Below are 24,913 nucleotides of genomic sequence, written 5' to 3'. Positions count from 1 at the left end.
AGGGTAAATGAGTTTATAGGATTGTGAGGAATGCTTTGGTTAAGTATATAGAGAAATTAAGACATGAAATATCAGATATAGGCTACTCACTCAATCATTGAAGGACAGTCGTCTTTAAAACTTATTATTCTAGGGAGACTGGGTAGCTCAGTGGGGTAAAGCCTCTGCCTTCAGCTCAGGTCATGATCCCAGGGTCCTGGGATTGAGCCGCACATCGGGTTCTCTGCTCAGCAAGGAGCCTGATTCCCTCTCTCTCTCTGCCTGCCTCTCTGCCTACTTGTGATCTCTGTCTGTCAAATTAATAAATAAGTAAAATCTTAAAAAAAAAAAAACCTTATTATTCTATAAAGGTAAAGGTTAAATGTTCCCAGATAAAAGATATTTCAATAAGAAGGTTTCCTATTTTAACAAGGGAGATTTAATAATGATGAATTCAAATCAGCTTTATCTTGCCCTCTTACTTGAGTCAAAATTTATCTCTAAATTATAATGATTAACTTCAAAAATTTTTCCTGGATTTTAACCTTTTCAATAGTAGATATATGTTATGGTAGATAATTGTTGTGGATATATAACAGTAGTATATAATTAGAAAAGAATCCAAGTACAGTGATTCTATAAATTGTTGGGGTTAGGTTCTATTATCTGAGGTCTAAAATTTTCTGCTTCTGGATGCTAAATATAAAAGAGTCAAAAATGGCATCCACTGTCCTAAAGACAACATATTTTTAAAGCCTATAAATCTATTTTCTGGAGCAAATTACCTAACACGGTTTGATTAACACTTTTCCACTTTAGCCAAAACTGATTTTTGTTGCCTCAAATGTCTGCTCAGAGAACTCTTGATTCTCTGAAATTATTTTGTAACATCCTACCTTTTTAATTCACTAATTCAAAAAATATTTCCAAACCCTTACAATATGCCAAGTGCTCTTATGTGCTAGGGAATCAGCAATAAATAAAACAAAAAATGTTCCTGCCTTCATTGAGCTTAACGTTCCAGAATGTGAAAAACTGGGCAAAACCTTTCCCTAATAATTTTAAGTTACACTTCTAGTTCACATTGTAGAACTTCTAAAATAAAGAAAAATTAAACCCCAAGTAATAATATTAGTTACTATGGCATAATTTTGAGATAGTTACACTCTCAGTATTGTTTCCTAAATTTGGCACAATTCTAAATTTTACCAGTTCTTGTCTGGTTGTTAGATACAAATGAAACCACACATTCCTCTTAGTTCTTAATTTTAGAGTATGTTTCTTATGTTATAAATACCAACCCACAGCCATTGCTTTGTGGAGTGGAACTACTTATGTTTAGTCTAAAACTGTTTCAGGCATCTAGATTTTTAACCTGCCCCTTTCTTTGAAGCTTTATTGTGGTATAATTGACACAAATCGACTACTGAAATTCAAAGTCCACAATTTGTTGAGTTTTCATACATGGGATACACGTGTGAAACCCACAATCAAGATTATGAGCATAGACATCACCCTTGCACATTCAGAAAGGCTTTAGAGTATGTGTATGCATGTATGTTTGTATGTATTTTGCCATGTTACGTTTTATAAAATATTTCAAGCATGTAAAAATATGTATAATAAGGTTTCTAATTCCAGTTAATGGCAGAATGAAGTAATGAGTGAACCCTTCCGAGGATTAACAATTAGAGAACCTGTACAAACTGAAAGCAATAGAAAGTGATCAAAAACAGGTAGAAACTGAGTTCACCCTTAAAAGACCATGTCTACAATGAGTAAGGATTGCAAAGTTTGTAGCTTTCTTCCCTGAGGCAGTTTCCCCAATCCCTGGACCTCATGTGGCAGAAAACCCACAGTCTTACCAGCCTGAGGTGACAGAGGTCAGGGAGTCTGACAAAAAATAAAACCAAAAACCAAAAAAAACAAAACCAAAAAACTAGACGGAAACATGAGAGGGGCCTGTACTTGATAAACAAATACACTGGCTAAGATTTGTGAGTTTTTTGCTTTTTTTTTTTTTTTTTTGACCAGATGCCTTTTGTGACTTGTTCATAGGTATAGTGGCAAAAAGTGGAAGTTTTATTGTCTTGAGTTATTAGATAACAGAGCTTGGAGCTAACAGCAGGTAGAAATTTATGGAGAAATCCCAACAGTAAGAGAAGAGTAGAAATCATGAGCCCCAAAATCTGGGTATAAGTTCTGCTCAGATCTTTGGCTGTCCATCAGACTTAGAGAGGTGCGGGGGTGATCCCCAGACGCCTAGGCTACAAAGCAATAGTTCCTAGGTGAAAGAACCAGCTTTACTAGAAGCAAAGATAGGAACTGCTTTATACTGTGAGAAGACAATAGTCTGTAGTTTGAGTCTAGGGGAATTAATGGCCTATTGAAAGGGAAATCCAGTAATGCTTAGAAAAACATAACATCATCGGAATCATTGTTATGCATTATTATGCTGCCTAGTTTTTAACCGGAAATTATTAGATGTAGCAAGAAACAAAAAATTGTGATTCATATTTAAGAATAGTGAGATTCATACTCAGTTCAATGGAAAGTGACTCAAAGTAGGGCTAGATGGGGCGCCTGGGTGGCTCAGTGGGTTAAGCCTCCATCTTCAGCTCAGGTCATGATCTCAGGGTCCTGGGATCAAGCCCTGCATCCGGCTCTCTGCTCAGTGGGGAGCCTGCTTCCTCCTTTCTCTCTGTCTGCCTCTCTGCCTTCCTGTGATCTCTCTCTCTCAATCTCTGTCAAATAAACAAATAAAATCTTAAAAAAAAAAAAGTAGGCTCAGATGTTGGATTTAGCAGAATCTTTCAAAGCATCTAGTGTAAATATGTTCAAAGAACTAAAGGAAAAAATGTTCAAAGAATTAAACAAATATGTGAATGAGTGCCCAGACAGGGAATCTTAAGAAAGAAATCATAGGCAAAAAGCTAAGACTATTTCCTTTTCTAGTTGCCAAATTTTTAAATTTACCAATTATGTGTTTTTAAATAGTTTCTGATTACAGCAGTTCCACATGTTCAGCTCTAAAAATTTGAACAATTCACTAATGAACAAAGAAGAAAATAAAAATTATCCACAAGCCCGTCATTCAGAAATAACAACAGTTAACATTCAGGTTTATTTTTTTATATGCCCTTTTTGGGGAGCACATATTTTATTTATATATATATATATAAAAGACTTTATTAATTAGAAGGAGAGCTCAATCAGAGGGGGAAGGGCAAATGGAGAGGAGAAGCAGACTCCCTGCTGAGCAGGGAGCCCAAAGCAGCAGAACTCAGGACCCTGGGATCATGACCCAAACCAAAGGCAGATGCTTAAGCAACTGAGCCACGCAGGCACCCATATATATGTATACATATTTTAAGACTAATACTTCAGGGAGCGTCTGGGTGGCTCAGTGGGTTAAGCCGTTGCCTTCGGCTCAGGTCATGATCTCAGGGTCCTGGGTTTGAACCCTGCATTGGGCTTTCTGCTCAGCAGGGAGCCTGCTTCCTCCTCTCTCTCTACCTGCCTCTCTGCCTACTTGTGATCTCTGTCTGTCAAATAAATAAATAAAATCTTTAAAAAAATAAAATAAAATCCTTGCTTCTAAAAATCTTTGCTTTATTAAAAAAAGTGATTATTATTTGTGAATATATTCCACTTTGTGTTTATTTCACATAATATATTATTACACATAATATAGTGTGATTTCACACTATAAATTATATTTCATAAATGCAAAATATGTTTTATTTCACATCCTACACTAACTTACTATTTATTATTCACGATAAACTAAAAGGACTCTAGATTCAGAGACTTGGAGATCTGGAAGGGACTTAGAAATTGTGATCTTCATCAGTTATAAAACAGATTAATTGAATAGTGTGACGTTGTTCTCTATCATAATGGGTTTGGTCAGTAGAACCGCCATGGTAAATACTGTGGCAATAAGAAATTTGATAGAACAATCTGGGCTTACACAAATGTGGGAGAAGTAAAGATCTGTGATGGGGGGAGGTGTCAGAGCACTAGCCTGAGACACTGGAGCAGGAGAAGAAAGACATGGGTGCATTGCAGTGTAGACCTCTGGATGCCTACTGTGTCTGACTACCAAGACCTTACAGAAATAATGGTCTCTCCTTTGCTTCTGCCTTCCAAATCTTAGGCAAGGTCCTGTCACTGGCAGACTGTAACCTGCAGCTTAAGGAAGAGAATTTTGAGGAAGGTGGTTCCAGGCTTTAGAAGGGGACTAGTGGCAGTGGTACCAAGTGAATCTGGCACTGTAGCATACCTAATTCATAGCATTTATTCATTCTGTGACTCACCTTTCTTGACCTTCTCCTAGACCTTCCTATATGTGTGATTCACCTCTACTGTTCGCCGTTACGGATCATCAAGCAGTTCTGGGGTCTTGACATCTTATACTGTTTCATGGAATCATTTTAGATTGCTTCCTATAGACCTCTTCCTAAAAGTTATTAAAGATAACACTAATTTCTCTCATGCCTATTTCTTGAACACGAAACCTTTAAACGTTGCTTGTACCTTATTACTCACTGAGGCAAAGCCCGAGGTTGTTGGAGCTACAATCACAAATTTCATGAATAATGTATATTTCCCAGCTTAGGGAAGGAATCTGTAAATAAAGACAGCATGAATAATTATACTGAAAAACTGAAAAATCTTAATATTTGCATTGCTGGGCTCTTTGAGTCTAGAGCCCAGAGGGAGCCCAGAGGGAGGTTCGAGAATTCTGTTTTCCAAATCGATAATGGGAATGTTGACGTAGCACTTAATCTGCTGGCTTGAAGCCAGTGAGCGAAACTCTAGTCTGTCCATAAACTATCCACAAATAACAACCCTTACATATCTCCCACTTCACCCATTCACCTGTCTTCCATGACCAAGCAGATGATGAATAATTGAAATGCAGCTCAGTATGTTTTTTATTAATAAAGATCGTTCACTGCTTCCCAAATGATTGCATTAGAAAAACTCGACAGATTTGGGTATACATGTTTTGAATCCTAAATGGTTGAAAAGTGACAGTTTTGCTTATAGAGCAATTGAATAATTTTTCAGGGAGTATTCTTCCATTTAGCAGAAAGTTGTGTAAATTTTAATATTGAGGTACACGATCAAAATTTATGTGAACTGAATGAAATTTTTATTGCTAACAGTTTTAGTCTTGACTCAAATATAAATTATGTACATATAAATGATTTGTTTAATCCTGGGGTTTCTGGTCAGTAATTCTTCAAATTACATTAGTTTCATGATACGGCATAAAATGCCAGCAGCTCAAAATTGTGTAATTATTTATATTGGGTCTCAGTACACAAAATTTGGCATGTTAGGTTAACATTTGATGATGTTAATTGTAAACAGTGGACTGATTGGTCCACTAGTTCTTGTGAGCTAGTAATTAAATTAAAAAATATATTTTTCTAAACATCTTGGACAAGCTAAATGTGAGATACAGGACTGGTGGTGAATCCAGAATTATATTTAAAGTACAATGTGCGTTCATCAGATGTGCTAAAGAGTTATCTTTGGCTTTAAGACTTAATATGCTTATTTAAACATTTAAACAGAGAAAGCGTATAGATTAGTCAGTGATACATGATGAAAGTATCTATCTTAACAGGTAAATATTGGGAAGATGGATTCGCCCATTGAAAAGTGGAACCTCATAATTGGCAACTTGGCTTTAAAGCAGGTAAGTGATGCATGTGTTTGTTTACAGGTCTTGGGTTTATACATCTAGGGTTTTACTTGCAAGAGTGGAATAAATTTTAGCCCTCTTAACTTTACCAGTTAATTATTTCAGGGGATCCAAGACAATAATTTAGTACCCTGAAGAAATGATAGAATAAATGGATACTCATGACCTCTAAAAAATGTTCTTTCTCTAGAAATTGGTCAGGTTCTTCCAAATATTGAAAAGTATATAAAATATATAAATTTTTTATCATGTGTTACAGAGCCAGAATTTGAGTATTTGAGTTAATATCTGTACAAATATTTTGCACTTCAATTGCTTAGGTTCTGTTTTTTTCTACTTTGATTGTTTTTAAAAGTAAATCTTCTTCAAACTGAACTTTTACATATTATAGTCATATGTTTATTTAAGAGTTTTTCTTAATTTGTTAATGTTACTAATGTTCATATAAATGAGCACATTAGATTGTCAGTTACATATACACTAAATCTTGGATTATGTAGATGATCTATATCTCCTTCAGATCTCAGGTAAATATCTCTTCCTCCCCAGCTACTTCCTATTATGCCCAAGACACATGACCACAGCCTCCTAGTAACTCTCTAGCAAGTGGGCTTAAGGGACACTCACTAATTTTAATCTTAGCTTGATTAGGACATCATGTTGAGAAACATGGCTGCTGAACAGTAATTTCATGTATTGCATTTCAAAGACATAGAAATAAAAGAATTTTTTGAATATGGGCTTTAAAAAAATACCTGTGTAGCTGCTTCTAAGATCACAGGGTTAGAAATAAGAAAGTCCGGGATTTAATCTTAGCTCTAACATTAACCAGCTGTATAAACTTTGTTAATTTACTTAACTTTTCTGGGCTTCTTCATCCTCTTCTTTTAAATCACAGTATTGCATGTCAATGTTCCTTTCCAGCTTGAAATTGTAGGAACCTACTCAGGGGTAATAAAATATTTAACAAGTAGGCTACTATAAATTAATATATAAATTAAAATTTGGAAAATATATTTCATTTTATTCTTTAAATATTCTAAGCTCTTACCAGGTAATACAAGTGGCAATGTAAATTATTCATCACATCATTCTAAGACCTTCCATCCCAGCTTTTAATTTTTCCTTCCACTCTTCATCTGCACCCTTCCCTTGTAATTCTCCTTACCTGCAGATGGTCAGGATGGGAGCCAGAGATGGTTCTGGATTCTTCCACCACGTGGACTGGCTTCAGAGAGTCTGTGAGCACCTAGAAATTCTTCTCAGTCTTGAGTGCATCTGTGTTTTCATAGAGAAAAGAATCTTTACAAAATTTTTGCCAGGCTGTCAGAGGAGTCTAGGACACCAATACAATGAAGAATTTGGAATTAGGTTCCCTTAGGGCTTCTTTAGTTCTCACATTTTACTTAATAGGTTTCTATGAGTTCCCAGTGTTACTTTTCTTTAGTCGCTGGGTTCCTTTGTGCCAGCACTGTGGGAAGCACTTTTATACTATGTAACTCATTTAAATCTCAGTTTTCAAATTCAGTATTACTGTTGTTACTTTATAGGTCATGATTGTGTTATTCGTGAGGTTACTTTTTAATATCTCTCCCACCCGCCCACCCACCAAGAGCTGGGGGAGAACAGGGGATAAATCTATTTTGGTCACTGTGTGGCCCAAGGCCAACCACCTTGTATAGCTTCTAAAGATTTTATTTTTACTTATTTGATAGAGCGCACAAGCTGGGAGCAGCAGGCAGAGGGAGAAGCAGGCTCCCCACCGAGCAAGGACCAGATGTGGGACTCGATCCCAAGACTCTGGGATCATGACTTGAGCCAAAGGCAGGCTTTCAGCTGACGGAGCCACCCAGGCGCCCCTAGATTCTCAATAAATACTTGCTGAATGAACAAATTTTAAATAACTTGCCACAAGATTGGGCAATATAGCCAGGAGGCAAACTCTTATTGTTGGATCACAAAATCCAATTTCTTACTAGCACTGCCTCTGGAGAGTCAAAGTTCAGTTGTAAGGACTGGGTACCTTTCAGTCTTCTTAGATGATCTGTGGGTTACACCATCAAAGTCACTTGGGATGCTTGATAAAAACAGATTCCTGGACCCCATTCAGGACCCCAATGGCTCCCGGTTATGACGGTTTGAGAACTCACTGCCTTTGGGAATATTAGCGCTAAAATAGAGTAGCTTCTTCAAAAGGTAAGATGCAGCTCAGGGACTGTGTGCACCGCTTTCTTCGGACTTTTGGTATGCATATTTACACAATCAAGTAAAAACTGGTTTTTGAAGTGAATAATTCAGTTGGACTTCCTGAAACAATTTTTAGGTTCAAGCGACAGTGGTTGGTTTTCTAGCAGCTGTGGCGGCGGTGATCCTGGGCTGGATTCCGGAGGGGAAGTACTACCTCGACCATTCCATACTTCTGTGTTCCAGCAGTGTTGCCACTGCTTTCATTGCGTCTCTTCTACAAGGCAAGTAAATTTATGAATGTCTGCCCCCACGGTCTTTCACTTTCAAATAATTTGTTTTCCATGTTGACTATTTTTATTAAAATGATGCCTGTTCATTGTAAGATCAACAGGGAAAATTTTTAAATTTTTATTTAAATTCCTGTTAGTTGACCTCAATGTAATATCAATTTCAGGTGTATAACACAGTGATGCAACACTTCCATGTATGACTCAGTGCTCATCAAGATGAGTGTACTCTTAATCCCCCAGTTCCCCCCAGGCACTTCCATTCTGGTAACTACTAGTTCTCTACCATTAAGAGTCTGTTTCTTGGTTTGCTTCTCTTTCTTTTTTCCATATGCTCATTTGTTTGTCTCTTAAGTTCCCTGTATGAGTGAAATCATGTGGTATTTTCTTTTTCTGACTTATTTCACTTAGCATGGTACGCTACATCTACATCATTGCAAATGGCAAGATTTCATTCGTTTTATGGTTTAGTAATATTCCATTGTATATGGATGGATCTGTCACATCGTCTTTATCTGTTCATCACTTGAGGACCACTTGGGCTATTTCCATAGTTTGGCTATTGTAGATAATGCTGTAAACACTGGGGTGCATGTATCACTTTGAATTATTATTATTATTTTTTATTCTTAGGGTAAATAACCTAGTAGTGCAATTGCTAGACTATAGGGTAGTTCTATTTTTAACTTTTTGAGGAACCTCCATACTGTTTCCCAGAGTGCCATATCAGTTTGCATTCTCACCAAGAGTGCAGGCAGAAGAGAAAATTTATCTATAAGCTTTTAAAATGTCTTATTTCAGATACACTTATATATATTATATATAAGCCTTAGTAAATATAGAACAGGCTTTATTTCTTTTTTCTTTATTAACATATAATGTATTATTAGCCCCAGGGGTACAGGTCTGTGAATTGTCAGGCTTACACACTTCATAACACTCACCATAGCACATACCCTCCCCAGTGCCAATAAACTACCCCCCTCCCCCCAGCAACCCTCAGTTTGTTTTGTGAGTTAAGAGTCTCTTATAGTTTGTCTCCCTCCCAATCCCATCTTGTTTCATTTTATCCTTCCCTACCCGCTAAACCCCCCACGTTGCCTCTCAAATTCCTCATATGATAATTGTCTTTCTCTGACTGACTTATTTTGCTCAGCATAATACCCTCTAGTTCCATCCACATCATTGCAATTGGCAAGATTTCATTTCTTTTGATGGCTGCATAATATTCCATTATATATATATATACCACATCTTCTTTATCCATTTCTCTGTTGATGGACATCTAGGTTCTTTCCATAGTTTGGCTATTGTGGACATTGCCACTATAAACTTTCAGGTGCACGTGCCCCTTCAGATCACTACATTTGTATCTTTAGGGTAAATACCCAGTAGTGTGATTTCTGGGTCGTAGGGTAGCTCTGTTTTCAACTTGTTGAGGAACCTCCATGCTGTTTGCCCGGGTGGCTGCACCAGCTTGCATTCCCACCAACAGTGTAGGAGGGGTCCCCTTTCTCCGCATCCTCACCAACATCTGTCATTTCCTGACTTGTTAATTTTAGCCATTCTGACTGGTGTGAGGTGGTATCTCACTGTGGTTTCGACTTGTATTTCCCTGATGCCGAGTAATGTGGAGTACTTTTTCATGTGTCTATTGGCCATCTGGATGTCTTCTTTGCAGAAATGTCTGTTCATGTCCTCTGCCCATTTCTTGATTGGATTATTTGTCTTTGGGTGTTGAGTTTGATAAGTTCTTTATAGATTTTGGATACTAGCCCTTTATCTGATATGTCCTTGGCAAATATCTTCTCCCTTTCTGTCAGTTGTCTTTTGGTTTTGTCCACTGTTTCCTTTGCTGTGCAAAAGCTTTTGATCTTGATGAAGTCCCAATAGTTCATTTCTGCCCTTGCTTTCCTTGCCTTTGGCGATGTTCCTAGAAGTTACTGCAGCTGAGGTCGAAGAGGTTGCTGCCTGTGTTCTCCTCAAGAATTTTGATGGATTCTTTTCTCACATTGAGGTCTTTCATCCATTTTGAGTCTATTTTTGTGTGTGGTATAAGGAAATCATCCAGTTTCATTTTTGTGCATGTGGCTGTCCAATTGTCCCAACACCATTTGTTGAAAAGACTGTCTTTTTTCCATTGGACATTCTTTCCTGCTTTGTAGAAGATTAGTTGAACATAGAGTTGAGGGTCTATTTCTGGGCTCTCTATTCAGTTCCATTGATCTATGTGTCTGTTTTGTGCCAGGACCATACTGTCTTGATGATGACAGCTTTGTAATAGAGCTTGAAGTCTGGAATTGTGATGCCACCAACTTTGGCTTTCTTTTTCAACATTCCTCTGGCTATTCAAGGTCTTTTCTGGTTCCATATAAATCTTAGAATTATTTGTTCCATTTCTTTGAAAAAAAATGGATGGTATTTTGATAGGGACTGCATTAAATGTGTAGATTGCTTTAGGTGGCATAGACATTTTCACAGTATTTGTTCTTCCAATCCATGAGCATGGAACATTTTTTCATTTCTTTGTGTCTTCCTCAATTTCTTTCATGAGTACTTTGTCATTTTCTGAGTACAGATTCTTTGCCTCTTTGGTTAGGTTTATTCCTAGGTATCTTATGTTTTGGCTGCAATTGTAAATGGGATTGACTCCTTAATTTCTCTTTCTTCTGTCTTGCTTTTGGTGTATAGAAATGCAACTGATTTCTGTGCATTGATTTTATATCCTGATACTTTACTGAATCCCTCTACAAGTTCTAGCAGTTTGGGAGTGGAGCCTTTTGGGTTTTCCACATGAAGTATCATATCGTCTACAAAGAGCAATAGTTTGACTTCTTTTTTGCCAATTTGGATACCTTTAATTTCTTTTTGTTGTCTGATTGCTGAGGCTAGGACTTTGAGCACTATGTGGAATAGCAGTGGTGATAATGGACATCCCTGCTTTCTTCCTGACCTTAGCAGAAAAGCTCTCAGTTTTTCCCTGTTGAGAACGATATGCGCTGTGGGTTCTTCATAGATGGCTTTGATGATACTGAGGTGTGTACCCTCTATCCCTACACTCTGAAGAGTTTTGATCAAGAAAGGATGCTGTACTTTGTCAGATGCTTTTTCAGCATCTATTGAGAGTATCATATGGTTCTTGTTCTTTCTTTTATTAATGTATTATATCACATTGATTGATTTGTGGATGTTAAACCAACCTTGCAGTCCTGGGATAAATCCCACTTGGTCCTGGAGAATAATCCTTTTAATGTACTGTTGGTTCCTATTGGCTAGATTTTGGTGAGAATTTCCGCATCTGTATTCATCAAGGATATTGGTCTGTAATTCTTTTTGATGGGGTCTTTGTCTGGTTTGGGGATCAAGGTAATGCTGGCCTTATAAAATGAGTTTGGAACTTTTCCTTCCATTTCTATTTTTTGGAACAGTTTCAGGAGAATCGGTATTAATTCTTCTCTAAATGTTTGGTAGAATTTCCCTGGGAAGCCGTCTGGCCCTGGGCTCTTGTTTGTTGGGAGATTTTTGATGACTGCTTCAATCTCCTTACTGGTTATGGGTCTGTTCGGGTTTCCTCTTTCTTCCTGGTTCAGTTTTGGTAGTTTATACATCTCTAGGAATGCCTCTGTCTTCCAGATTGTCAAATTTGCTGACATATAGTTGCTCATAATATGTTCTAATGATTGTTTGTATTAGAACATGCTATCTGAAGTTGTCTCCTGGCCTTAGGTATTCTGGTAGAGTTCCCAGTGAGCTCGGGAAAAAAATCTAGGTATTCACTAGTTTCTGTAAATTAAATTAATTGAGAAACTCCTTTCTGGAAATCATGCAGAGGATTTACGGTTTGTCATTTGAGTAACAAGGATTCTAGGAATTCCAAATTTCAAAAGCAGTCCCTGTGTTAAAATTTTTTAAAGTTTGAGATTTCAAAAAAATTTCTTCACTATTTCTGTGGCAATACAAATATAACCATATGCTCAACCCAGTATATTGCTGGCTATAGACTTTTAAAGAGCCCAAAGATTTAAAAACTTAACTACATTAGAATTTTTCATTTGGGATATCATTCGTTGTATTTATTTATTAAGAACTCAGCACTGGAGAACTAGTTTATTATGAAATCATAATGATAAAGACTTTGTTTTTATTATAAAATTACCATCTTCTTACCCTTATATCACCAGCAAGGTGAAAAATAGTAAATTCTCATGTCAGGTGATTTTACAAGTGTTAAGGTAACTTTTTTGGTTAGGTTCTGGGAATTTAGGGTATCTTATTAAAATTAAGACTTGACTTCCAAAATATTTTCGAGCATTTTGTTTTGGTACTTAAATTATATTAGGGGTAGTTTCTTGTCTCTATATAGAATTACCAGAATTCAGGGGAGTTAACAGTGGCCAAAGCAGGGTGAAGTTAAGTTACTGGGAACTTTTTTTTTTTTTAAGATTTTATTTATTTATTTGACAGACAGAGATCCCAAGTAGGCAGAGAGGCAGGCAGAGAGAGGGGAGGAAGCAGGCTCCCTGCTGAGCAGAGAGCCCGATGTGGGGCTCGATCCCAGGACTCTGGGATCATGACCTGAGCCGAAGGCAGAGGCTTTAACCCACTGAGCCACCCAGGCGCCCCGGGAAATTTTTTTTTTTTAACACTTTATTTATTTGAGAGTAGTAGAGAGAGAGCACAAGTAGGCAGAGCAGCAGGCAGAGGGAGAGGGAGAAACAGGCTCTCTGCTGAGCAAGAAGCCCGATGCGAGGTTTGATCCCAGGGCCTTGGGATCATGACTCAAGCTGAAGGCAGTCATTTAACCGACTGAGCCACCCAGGCACCCCAAGCTACTAGGAAATTAATTTCTGGTAAAAAAAACAAAACAAACAAACAAACCCTAAAGCATTAGCTTCTTTTTCTTTAAGTTCATTTGGTTCTGTTTTCTTTCTAATCTTGTTTTCTTTAGAGAGGTTTGTTTAAAAATTTTCAGTAAAAACTATTTTATTGCCTAGGATTTTCAAAATCATAAGAATCCAGACTTTTAAAATATATTTACTTAAGGTTCCTTACTTTGAATAATGTGTATTCTAATTTTATGAGACTTTGACCTTTATATATGTATACCACATACTATTAACCACCTTTTGTAGGTGAGAAGACTGACCCAGGTAAGGTGACTTCTCTAGTTTCATCAACTGGTTTACATAAAATGAGAATTACAGGCTGTTTGCTGACTCCCAGCTCTTTCTACTGGTCTGTGCTGGCAAAATATCTGTTTTCAGCTGAAAAGATATGGATGGCATTCTGTTCTAGGAGAACTTTCCATATCAGTCTTTAAATGTGCTGACTTTGAAGGAAGAATTCTGTAGGATTGCATCTTGATTATTACATAATGCATTTAAAATTTTTTTCTGCTATTGCATTTTTCCCCAATATTATGCAAAAGGTGAGTCTGTAGATTGAAAATGTCTCCAGAATATAAGAAGTGAGACATTGTTGGAAGCAAGACGAAAATTCTACTTTTAATAATTTTGCCTTTATGGGTTGGTAGAAGACACGGGACTAGAGTTACTTGCAAATTCTGTGACTTTCACTTAAAACCTATTCCCAGGACCTCAGTTTTATTATCTATAAAATGAGTATGCCAAAATAAAATCATTTTGAGTCATTGTCAGTATAAGAATGCAGGGAGATTCTGTTGGATTTTTTTCCTGTAGCCATGTTTAGGCTTCCGTACTGGTTTATGGTTAGCTTCTAAGTGCACTAATCTTGAATATTCTCCACACCTGCATCCTCTACATTTTGGCCTGAGAAAATGTATGCAACGGGGTATGGTTATAATTATTGTCACCCTCCCTCACCATTTCTGTGATTCAAGAAAATAAATATTTAGGAGTGCAAGTATACAGTCATATTTTCATCCTCTCTAGTTGGAAGTTCATAGATAGAAACTTTGGTTTTAAATAATACCCTATAGGGTTACCTCTGTGACACAGTTGGTTCAGTGTCGACTCTTGGTTTAGGCTCAGGTCCTGATCTCAGGGTTGTGAGATCGAGCCCCTTTTGCTCACTCTCTCTCAAAATAAATAAATAAATCTTTAAAAAAAAAAAAAAGAAAAAGAAACTTCTTTAGAGACTGCTTTTTGTGTTTTGGCCTCCAGTGTTCAAATTTTAATTAGTTCACTCCTCTGAATGCTTCATCACTTTTATTTTTAAACTTTTTTTTTAAGATTTTATTTATTTATTTGTCAGAGAAAGTGAGACAGAGTGGCAGGCAGAGGTAGAGAGAGAAGCTGGCTCCTTGCTGAGAAAGGAGCCCGATGTGGAACTCGATCCCAGAACCCTGGGATCATGACCTGAGCCGAAGGCAGCCGCTTACCCGACTGAGCCCCCCAGGTATCCCCATCCCTGCTTCATCACTCTTAAAAAATAAAACAAAGCAAGCATTCTGGCTACCACCATGTAGACAAATCCATTTTTTCGGTCTTCTTCCCAGTTGCTATGCATATAAATATGCCTCACCTTTCTTTGACATTTTCATACTTTGAGGGTTAAAATAAATTCTTCGGGTTTGGTACACACAAATACATTACACCTGAGACATACAACGTTATTAAATCTGAAACTTTAGCTTTAATGTTATTTTACAGTAGCTTTTCAGGTCTCCAGATGCAACACTGAACTTCTGAAATCTTCTATGATCCCTATTTGGAATTTGTTGAAAGGCATTTTGCCAAAGCATTAGAGTAAAATGTTTTGTTTGCTTTAGTCAACTTATCTAAGCAGTCTGACTGGAACTGATGGGCTGTTGGTCTAGCCTTTATATTTCAGAATGCAGGGGATTGATTTTCTCTAAATCACAGCATAAAAAGTAATGAGTTTTCTTTCTTCTAGGAATAATAATGGTTGGCGTTATCGTTGGTTCAAAGAAGACTGGCATAAATCCTGATAACGTTGCTACCCCCATTGCCGCTAGTTTTGGCGACCTCATAACTCTTGCCATATTAGCCTGGATAAGTCAGGGTTTGTACTCCTGTCTTGGTAAGTTAATTTGGAATTAAATATAATGGGTTATTCAGAGTCCATTCAAATAATAAATAATTCTATACAGATTTGTGGTATTCTTTAAAGTAAGTCTAAAGTACATTTGGTTTGAAGAAGTAAGTCTCAGATACATGTTTTTGAACTAAAGAAAGGGCTTTAACTTGACAAAGGCAGTCATTTATTAAGGGAAGCGCCATTTAGTATATAAAGTTACCTTAAATTATTTAACGAGTTGGTCAATAAAACTTGATGTTGAAGGAAAATGCTTCTCATTTAGAAATACGATATGTCCACTTGAAACAAGGCAGAAGACAATAAACAAGCAATGGCCTAAATGTAGTAAGATATTGTTCATTTAGGTCTTGAGTTTTCATTGTTGTTGTGAAATATACTGGGAGTGCTGTATGGACAAATATATTTAGGGCAATGTTCGACTCTTTCCTCTTCCAGTCAGGCAAAGCACAGAAAAGGAGTTATGATAGTACAGGGATAATCTGCTTTAATTTATTTTTGGGGTGATAATTGGTATACTTTTTCTCTCTTTTATACAGTTCAGAAATTCATACTGACGTCAGGGATTAAAATATGCCAGTATTAAAGAATGTGGCTTAATAATCTTCTACTCTTCATTCATTCATTCCTCCAGTCATAGGCAGGCAGCTGGATGACTTGTAGACCTCATCTCCCCCACAGAAATGGGCTGCTAACTGTGTTGGGGAAGGGAGACTGTCGTCAATAGGCTGGATCCCAAAAGACAAGATGAGTTAGGTATGGTTAGTGTTCCTTTCCCTAGTCTTACGGATTAGACAAGTGTGTGAGGAGGAGTGGGGAGGAGAAAAGAAGGGGAGAAGAGAGTAAAGCGTTTCTACCTATTATTATTCTATGGGTCTTGCCAGAAACTTTGAGGGTGGGGTGGAGATGGGATGAGAAGCCTGGTAGTGTTTCTGGGATGGGTTCTCTTGCATACAGAAACAGGAAAGTTATCTTATTTGCAGACTTGATTGCTCAAAATACCACAGAGTCGTTTGTAACCCATTTCTCAGCTAGCTGGTTGAATATCAGGGTGTTTCCTCAGTTGAAGTCCTAGAGTAAGAAGGTAAGAGAATGCCACTGAAGAAGGTTATCCTAATAAATACGACAGTTGTTATAATGGTATAATAGACTCCGTATATGAGATTCCAGAAGGTAAATCAACTTTGGGGGAAAATCATGTGTGCTGATTTTTTTTTTTTTTTAATCAATCTCTCTCTGTCTTAAAATTATAGTTGATGTAACGATGAAGGGGTTTCTGATGCCCGTGTTGGAGTATGTGTCTTCATTGTGAACACTAGAGGGCCTCATAAGACCAGCGCAGTGTTAGTGGTCGTCTCACTACAGAGGTTAGGAACAGGCACATTTAAATTCAGAAACCCCATTCATCCTGCTGAGCTGCCTGGTTCTTGGAAACAAAGTTTAATTCCTGAGCTATGTTGGAAACACTTAGCAGTCTTTAGAGATAAGAGGATTTCATGGCCTCTCTAGGCTTTTGTTACAAATAGAGGCATGTGTTACACGGCTCCCAAAGAACAGGGCATTGAGGGAAGTCTCTCTTAACTCCTCACCTAGAATTTTGGATGCTTAGAATGACTTGGAACAGCTCCCCTCTTGTCTTGTTAGTTTGGATGCATGTCCCGAAGCTCACTCTACATTCATTCAATGTGTTTCCTTTGGTTCTGATAAAATTTGCTGATTTCTGATATCTGAGGTAAATGTAGGATTTTTACCCTTTGTACCTCACCAGTTCCCCACAAAAAGGGCAAAACAAGCCCAGAGCTTTGTTTATTCCTGTTGACTTTATTTTGTGTCGTCACCTAAGTCTTTGTTGCTCAGTTAACAAAGTTAAAGGTTTAGCCTTGTGTTTACAGCCTCTGGGAGTCAGCGGAAACGTTATCTTTTCCCGTCCCTGCTCCTCCCTTTCTTGTGCTTGTTACTCCTGGCGGACTCACGCAGTTACTGATTCTCCTTCTCAGTTACTGATTCTCATCTGTCAGGCAAGATTTTTCCCTTTTCTTTCTTCTGTCATTCCCTTCCCCTTCATTGAGGCCAGTCAGAGGACTCATTTTCAGTGCTAACTGCATACATTTCCCTGATGTTAATTGATCTTTTCCTCTGAATTCCTGTAGCCCTTCACTGATAACGTCTCTTGTGATGGTTCTTTACATTTTACTGATCATTATAGCTTTTTGTGTAAATGTAGTACCTTCCTTTATGAGGGTATAAGCTTCTGAGAACAAAATTCTGTGTTTTCTCAATCAATCAATCTATCTGACTCCCATAGGGCCATATACATAAATGGATGTTAAATAAATAACACTTGGTGAAATGCTTTATTTTTTTGGAAAGCTATCCAGTTAATGTGAATAGATAAGCTGTTCAGATGTCATACACACATGGAAATAGACAGGAATCTTTCTGAGTGATTTTGCTATGTTCTTTGTCCAACAGCAGAATAGATTGTAACCAAAAAAATGACCCTTTCAATGAATATTTAGTATTAGGGAAATATTGGAAGAATATCTTGCCTTAGCAGAAAGTATCAGGGGATTAGTATCCATACAGAAAAATTTAAATGGCAGCATATGGGTAGGAGATCTTGAAATAGAAGCAAAAATAGAAAGTTAGTTTAGAAAATAATCTAAGCTCTGAACTATGATATGCTTTGGTATGACTTGCCGAGAAGATATAAAGGCATTTATTTAGTAATTTTTTAAAAGCTATTAAAAGGATGCGGTTAGGCCAGCAACCAGAATATAGGTACGTAGTGATTTCTGCCCTTTCTTTCTTCTTGTTTGCATACTTTTAAGAGGATTTTAAGAGGGCGCCTGAGTGGCTCCCTGCTCAGTGGGGAGCCTGCCGCTCCTTCTCCCATTACCCCTGCTTGTGTTCCATCTTTCTCTGTCAAATAAATAAATAAATAAATAAATAATCTTTAAAAAAGAGAGAGAGAATTTTAAGAACTCTTTTCAGTTATTTGTATAACTCCATGGCTATCTAATTCTGGTATGTACATCATTTTATTGATTTGACAAACTGTCAGCTTTTCTCTTTTTAGGCAAGATCTGAGAAGCAGAATGTTGATGGATTTCTCATTCTTTGAGGTTAACTTTAAAAAGAAGGCTTAGTTGAAGCCATAGAACAATCACGATCATCCTTAGGTAGCTCCAATCTGTAGAAACCAACAGGGAGGCCAGCTAGGCATTCTAGAATATCTCTGCCTGCGTGTGAGTAGTGATATGAGTAGAATCTAAATTTTTCTTGCATGTCAGTCTTCAGAGATTTTCAGCACTCACCATCTTAGTTTAGGGTGATTCCTGGAAGGTCAATTTAGTGAGAAAATTCTGATAGTTATAATGGAGGGTATTGAAAAAAAAATTGACAACTTACCATGCCCCTTGCTTTGTTGCTCACACACAAACAGCTGACATATAAGAATGTCACTCATAGCAGCTACATATTTCAAAAGAATTTAGGGTAAGAATAATGAATGTTAATGAAAATTGTGTGACAGTTGTTGCAAAACGCCACCAGCAATCCAATAAAAGGTACAAGCCATGAATCAGAAAGATGGCTGTTATGTTTGGCAGATAAGTGGAATCACAGCAATTTGAACCACTTTAGCTGTGTTCATCCTTAGTTTTCTGTAGTTTACGTATGTCACAGAATCAATACTAATGCGCACAGACATTTCTTAGGCTTAAAATTCTGCAAAGCTTTATCTGTATACCTGTATTCATTCCTATTGCTGTTGTAACAAATTAACCACAAACTCTGTGGCTTAAAACAACAGAAATGAGGGGCACCTGGGTGGCTTAGTGGGTTAAGCATCTGCCTTCAGCTCAGGTTGTGATCCCAGGGTCCTGGGATTGAGTCCCGCATTGGGCTCCCCGTTGGGGAGCCTGGTTCTCCTTCTGCTGCTCCCCACTGACTGACTCTCTCTCTCTCCCTCTGTCAAATAAATAAAATCTTATGAAAGAAAACAACAACAGAAATGAATCTTCTTACAGTTCTGGAAGCCAAAGTCTAAAATGTCTTATACAAGGCTAAAATCAAGGTGTCAGCAGGGCTGGTCTCTTCTGGAGGATTTTAGGGGGAAGCGCATTCCTTGGCTGCCAGCATTCCTTGGCTTATAGCTGCATTACTCATTCTCTGCTTCTGTGGTCACACTGCCTGCTCTTCTGAAGTCAGATCTCCTCTGACTTCCGCCTGGGAGGACACCTATAATTACATTTCAGGCTCACCCTAATGATCCAGAATAACTTCCTCATTTCAAAATACTTGACTTACATCTGCAAAGTTTCTTTGGCCGTATAAGGTAATTATTCACAGGTTTTAAGGATTAGGATGTGGATGTGTTGAATAATGGCTGAATAATGACCTACTATAATACCTGTTGTGATATACTCTGAAATTAATACAAAATATTATTTTGACTAGGATCATTGAAGTGTATTTCATTTTGAAGGAAGACATTATTTAAATTTTGATAAATTTTGATAGAATTTGAAATTAAATTTGATACCAAAATTTGGCTTTTAGTCATCCATTTTTCTCTTGCTGATTGTGTCATTAGTGATTTTCTGAAGGTAATTCTTTAATTTTTTGACATCTATAAAACACCAGTATAGCCTACAAAGAGAAATGTTTAGAATCTTCCCTTTTCCTATATTTGTAATTTTTCCTTAGCTATCAGAATTAGGTTATGTCTTAGCCAGGAAAAAGATAGGAGTGTCCCATGCAATAATAGTTTGGTAGGAATGAGCATATTAGACTTGGCAGGAAATTGAGATAGAACGTGTTTACAGTAAATCAATTTTAGAAATTTTTATTTCTATCATGTTTTCCCCTACTTTTTAAAGTTCTGCATATCCTGGACCTAGATACATTTAATGTTAACATTTTATCCCATTTGCTTTGTCTTTTATTCTCTGTCTCTCTCTATATGTATGTATATATATATTTGTATATGTTTTTTCTTTGTCTTTAAGACATTGACATTTTTGAAGACTATAGTTCCCCCTCCTTTTTTTCATTGTTAGAATTTTTAAAAATTGAGCTACAGTTCGCATGCCACACAGTTCACCTTTAAAAAGTGTACAATTCAATGATTTTTAGTACTTCTGTAACATTGTACAATCTGTTTTATAATTCCAGAACATTTTCATCACCCCAAAAGAAACCTGTAGCTATCACTCCCCATTCTACCCTTTGCCCAGACCCTGCAACCAGTAATCTACCTTCTATGGGTTTGCCTGTTCTAGACATTTCCAAAAAATTGGATCATCCAACATATAACCTTTTATGTCCAGCTCCTTTCAGTTAGTATGTTTTCAAGTTTCACCTGCCTTGCAGCATGAGTCAGTCAGTCCTGAATAATATCCCATTGTATGAATATACCACATTTGTTTATCCATTTACCAATTCATAGACGTTTGGGTTGCTTCCATTTTTGGGGGTATTATGAAAAAATGAGGCTATGAACACACACAAGTTTTTGTGTGAACATATGTTTTCAGTTCTCTTGGTATTTACCTAGCAGTGGAATATATGATAACTCTGTTTAACTTTTTAAGGAACTGCCCACTCATTATTTTTAGCTTATGTACTGAGAAAATTTTACCCTACTCTGAAAATTCAAGCGGTGTTTCTGGGGTTGGGGTGGTAGGTGCTTCTTTCCACTTCAGGTGCCCTTCCAGAGATTTAATGTTGAGAGTAACTTAAAAGCTGAGTAGGGTGCTCCTCTTTTGACATAGTAAAATGAAAAGGGTAATGAAGTCGTAAGATGATCTGACCTAGCAGAATAGTTCTTTTCACTTGTGTTTAGTGGATTTTGCCTTTAGTTTCCTGTTTGATCTTATAAAGAGGTCGTTGTTAATCTTAGTTGTTAGGAGGTAAGAATTGCCTTCTAATTGGGATGTTATTTACCCTTATCTAATATTTTAACAAGGAGAACTGGGAATCCATTCAATAAAGTTTTTTTTTTCAATCTTCTATAAAATTCATGAAGAAAATGACAGTATGTATAACATTAGTCATATCCCTTTAAATGGAAGAAAACATTCAAATGGATTTTGTGAGCATACTTATTTTGAAGAGGTGATCTAAAGATAAAATTTGGTTGGATATTATTTTAATAGTTATAGTAATTGTTTATTCCTCCCTGATTGGAAAAAAATTGAGCTTCTATCTGGTTCCAACATTTTTAGTCATAGGTAAGGGATCTCTAAATATCTTAAGATGGGGAAATACCAAATTCAATCAAAGATAAGATTCTGGGTAAGGATTGAAGAATTTTGTGAGATGCCAGAAAAATTTAGTAACACCTTGATCAGCTAAAATGATATTACCAAAAATATTTTGGGATGGTGTTACTGTTTTAAGAAGGGGTAGGCAGCTTTTATCCCTGGGGATATTTAGAATTAAGTATAAAAATATTTGAGAATCAAATTCATGGTATTTGCTGAAAGAGGCAAAACATGTATTTTTAAATATACTTGTAACTAAGCCCATCAGAGAAACATGTCAGTCTTCTAATTCTATCTTAAATTTGTAATTAATTGTCTTACTCTTATGACTTTTAAATATAAATATTCCAAAATTGTATGCATTATATGAACATTTATAAAACCTTAAAGACTTGCCATATTTGTACATTTAATCTATTAGATTTATAAAGATTACCTTAAGTACTTGGAAACTTTTGAGAGACGAGAAATGTCTAAGTCAATAGAATATCTTAGGGTATTTAACCAAGTTTGTAATTGTGACCAAATATTATTCTATAAACACTTCAAAATAATTTTTGGTTGGATGCTAGACATTGTGAATGTAATAATGTTAAGTGCTCAATTGTTTTGTTTTTCTTTATGAAGTGTTTGACTTTGTTCCTGTAAGCAATGTATTGTAGATTAGCTTGAGCCTTACAAGGCTTGGTTTCAAGCTCTTTTGAGTAGACGTTACACTAGGGCTGGTCCTACTACTAAGATGTGACACTTCTTAGATCTTCACTAAATGTTCTCAACGTTTGAAGAGGCCTCTCCTTTCTGCACGATTGGCCCTTGAATTGACTGACTTCCAGCCTTCTGTAAACTCTGGGAATTTTCCAGCTTACAACTCCACAATTATTCTTGGCCTAGCCTTGTGGAGTTTACCCTATGAATGCGTGGCTTAGTATTCAGTTCACGAACTCTTTCTCTGAGAGCTTCCTCTTCTCCAGTATTTTATCCTATAAATTCCTGCTGCCCTAGCTTTACTCTGCTGGAGTTTTCCCTTCCTGCATTGTGGTCTGGGACATGCCTTTAGTTAAAAAGCTGAGGCTGTTATAAGGCTTATCTCATTTCTTTCCCTTCTCTCAGGGAACACAGGCTTGCAATGCTTGTTGTCTAGTGTCTGAAGACTGCTGATATCTACCCATGTATCTCTATCTATTCTAGTCATTTCTGAAAGCACTTAAAATTTTGTTCAGAGGTGACATACAGCATGTCTACAAAGCAAGACAAATAGCTAAGCCCAAAGTCAATGAGGCAGAGAAATATATTCACTCTGTAGGGAAGCATAACAAGAATGGAGAGAGAATGAGTAATTGTGATCAAGTAAGACAGTTTACCACAAGGGGTTATAGCAAAGTCCTGGCAATCTGCTATCTCAGTGTGTTCCAGATAGCAAGATGTTAATGATAATGGCAGTGATAATTATGATGACAGCAAGTGTTCGATGAATATTAGCTAGGTGCTTGGGCACTATTCTACTTAGATGTACTCATTCTCTTAAGGGTCACAGTACCTCCATGAAATAGATACTATTACTATTGCCATTTTATAGATAAGGAAATTGAAGTTTATAGGAGTGAAATTTCTTGTCCAAGGTAGGTTATTAACACCAAGATGTGAAACTAGATGATCTGGCCAAACTATGGTTAACACAGTGTACTGTATTCTGTCTTAGCATATTAAGGGTTCTGAGAAGTTCAGCAGTGAAGAGAGGTGTTTACCTTTATTAAACTTGGTTTTTCTATTTTATTTTATTTTATTATTTTAAGATTTTATTTATTTGACAGACCGAGATCACAAGTAGGCAGACAGGCAGGCAGAGAGAGAAAGAGAGAGACAGACAGACAGAGGAGGAGGAAGCAGGCTTCCTGCTGAGCAGAGAGCCTGATAGGGGGCTCAATCCCAGGACCCCGGGATCATGACCTGAGTCAAAGGCAGAGGTTTTAACCCACTGAGCCACTCGGGCGCCCCTAGTTTTTCTATTTTATTTTGGAGCTTGGAACACTATTTAGTATCAGGGCTATCTATTATCAATTGATTGGCCAGATTCCTTGGAATGCTTGTACTGTAAGATCCTTGTAAGTAAAAATAATATCCCATTTAACTTTAGAGTTAAGAGTTACTAACTTTGGGGCGCCTGAGTGGCTCAGTTGGTTAAGTAGCTGCCTTCCACTCAGGTCATGATCCCAGGGTCCCAGGATTGAGTCCCATATGGGACTCCCTGCTCAGAGGGGAGTCTCCTTCTCCCTCTCCCTCTCTGCCTGCTGCTTCTCCCTGCTTGTGTGTGTGCATGTGCTCTCTCTCTCTCTCTCTCTGTCAAATAAATAAATAAAATCTTAAAAAAAAAAAAGAGTTACTAACTTTGATATCAGATGCCATCTTTTCCTGACTCTCCTATTTCCTAGCCATGTTCTTAAGCTCCAAAGCTTTAGTTTCTTCATAACATAGAAACAGCAGTATACCTCATACTTGTGAGGACGGTCACATGAGATGTTGCCTAAAAGTCACTTAGCACAGTACTTGGTCAATAATAGAAGCCAAATAAATGATGTTTTTTTACTGTTATCGTCCTTCCTGTTATTATGGCAGTTCTTATCCAGCTCAGATAGCTATTTCCGTAAATGTTTGTTGGATTCATGTATTTATTTTCAGTTACATTATTTAATATTTTTCCTTATCCACAGTTTTTTTTTTTCTTATCCACAGTTTTAAATTTGTGTGAAGTTTAGAGAAAATATATAGCCTGTGAATATATTGGATAACATCCTATCTCCTGGGAAACTTGTACTTTTAATATCTATATTTGCTACATGATTAGAAGAGAGATTGAAATATTGTCTCTTTTTTAATTTTAGACAACTATTACTACATTTCTCCATTAGTTGGTGTCTTTTTCTTGGCTCTAACTCCTATCTGGATTATAATAGCTGCTAAACATCCAGCCACAAGGACAGTTCTCCACTCGGGCTGGGAGCCTGTCATAACAGCTATGGTTATAAGTAGGTTAGTATTAAAATGTGTGTGTAAATGTGTTCTATATACCTGTACCTGTGTATATATTAAAATATCAGCAGCCTATTTTTATTTCTTGGTTCAATTATCTTATATAGCCAGGTCTTTTTTTTTTTTTTTAATCACAGGTAATAGAGAAATTAATCCCAGGAATTATTGAAATCTGTAGACCAGTTTCAAACTTTTTTCTAATCAAATCCTTACCAGATTGATGAGTAAGGTTTCATGGTGTGTATGTGTGTGTATGTATGTGTATGTGTGTGTTAACCCGACTTTACTTATTTTTAATAATAAGGTATTCACATAAGTATCAGAAAGCCTTAGAAATGGACATGCCATTTGACTACTGACACTCTAACAGGACACAGGATATGACTAAGAATATATGCAAACAATAA

The 24,913-nt window shown here is 36.9% G+C and overlaps 1 protein-coding gene across 6 annotated transcripts in view; it reads left to right on the top strand.

Annotated features, from left to right (window-relative positions):
• The window catches only part of SLC41A2 (solute carrier family 41 member 2), a 114,354-nt gene that overhangs the window by 49,386 nt on the left and 40,055 nt on the right, over positions 1 to 24,913 (top strand). For all 6 annotated transcript variants that reach the window (XM_032836514.1, XM_032836515.1, XM_032836510.1 and 3 more), the window contains 4 exons: positions 5,621 to 5,692; positions 8,022 to 8,166; positions 15,049 to 15,195; positions 24,359 to 24,506. In XM_032836514.1, coding sequence (XP_032692405.1) covers positions 5,621 to 5,692; positions 8,022 to 8,166; positions 15,049 to 15,195; positions 24,359 to 24,506 — 512 coding nt within the window. The remainder of the gene's footprint in view (positions 1 to 5,620; positions 5,693 to 8,021; positions 8,167 to 15,048; positions 15,196 to 24,358; positions 24,507 to 24,913) is intronic.

The sequence above is a fragment of the Lontra canadensis genome, unplaced genomic scaffold (genome assembly GCF_010015895.1).
Source record: "Lontra canadensis isolate GAN:19392208 unplaced genomic scaffold, GSC_riverotter_1.0 scaffold93, whole genome shotgun sequence".
In the NCBI taxonomy this organism is placed as follows: Eukaryota; Metazoa; Chordata; class Mammalia; order Carnivora; family Mustelidae; genus Lontra; species Lontra canadensis.
Note: the sequence above shows the minus strand (reverse complement) of the source record. Positions and strands in the feature narration are given on the sequence as shown.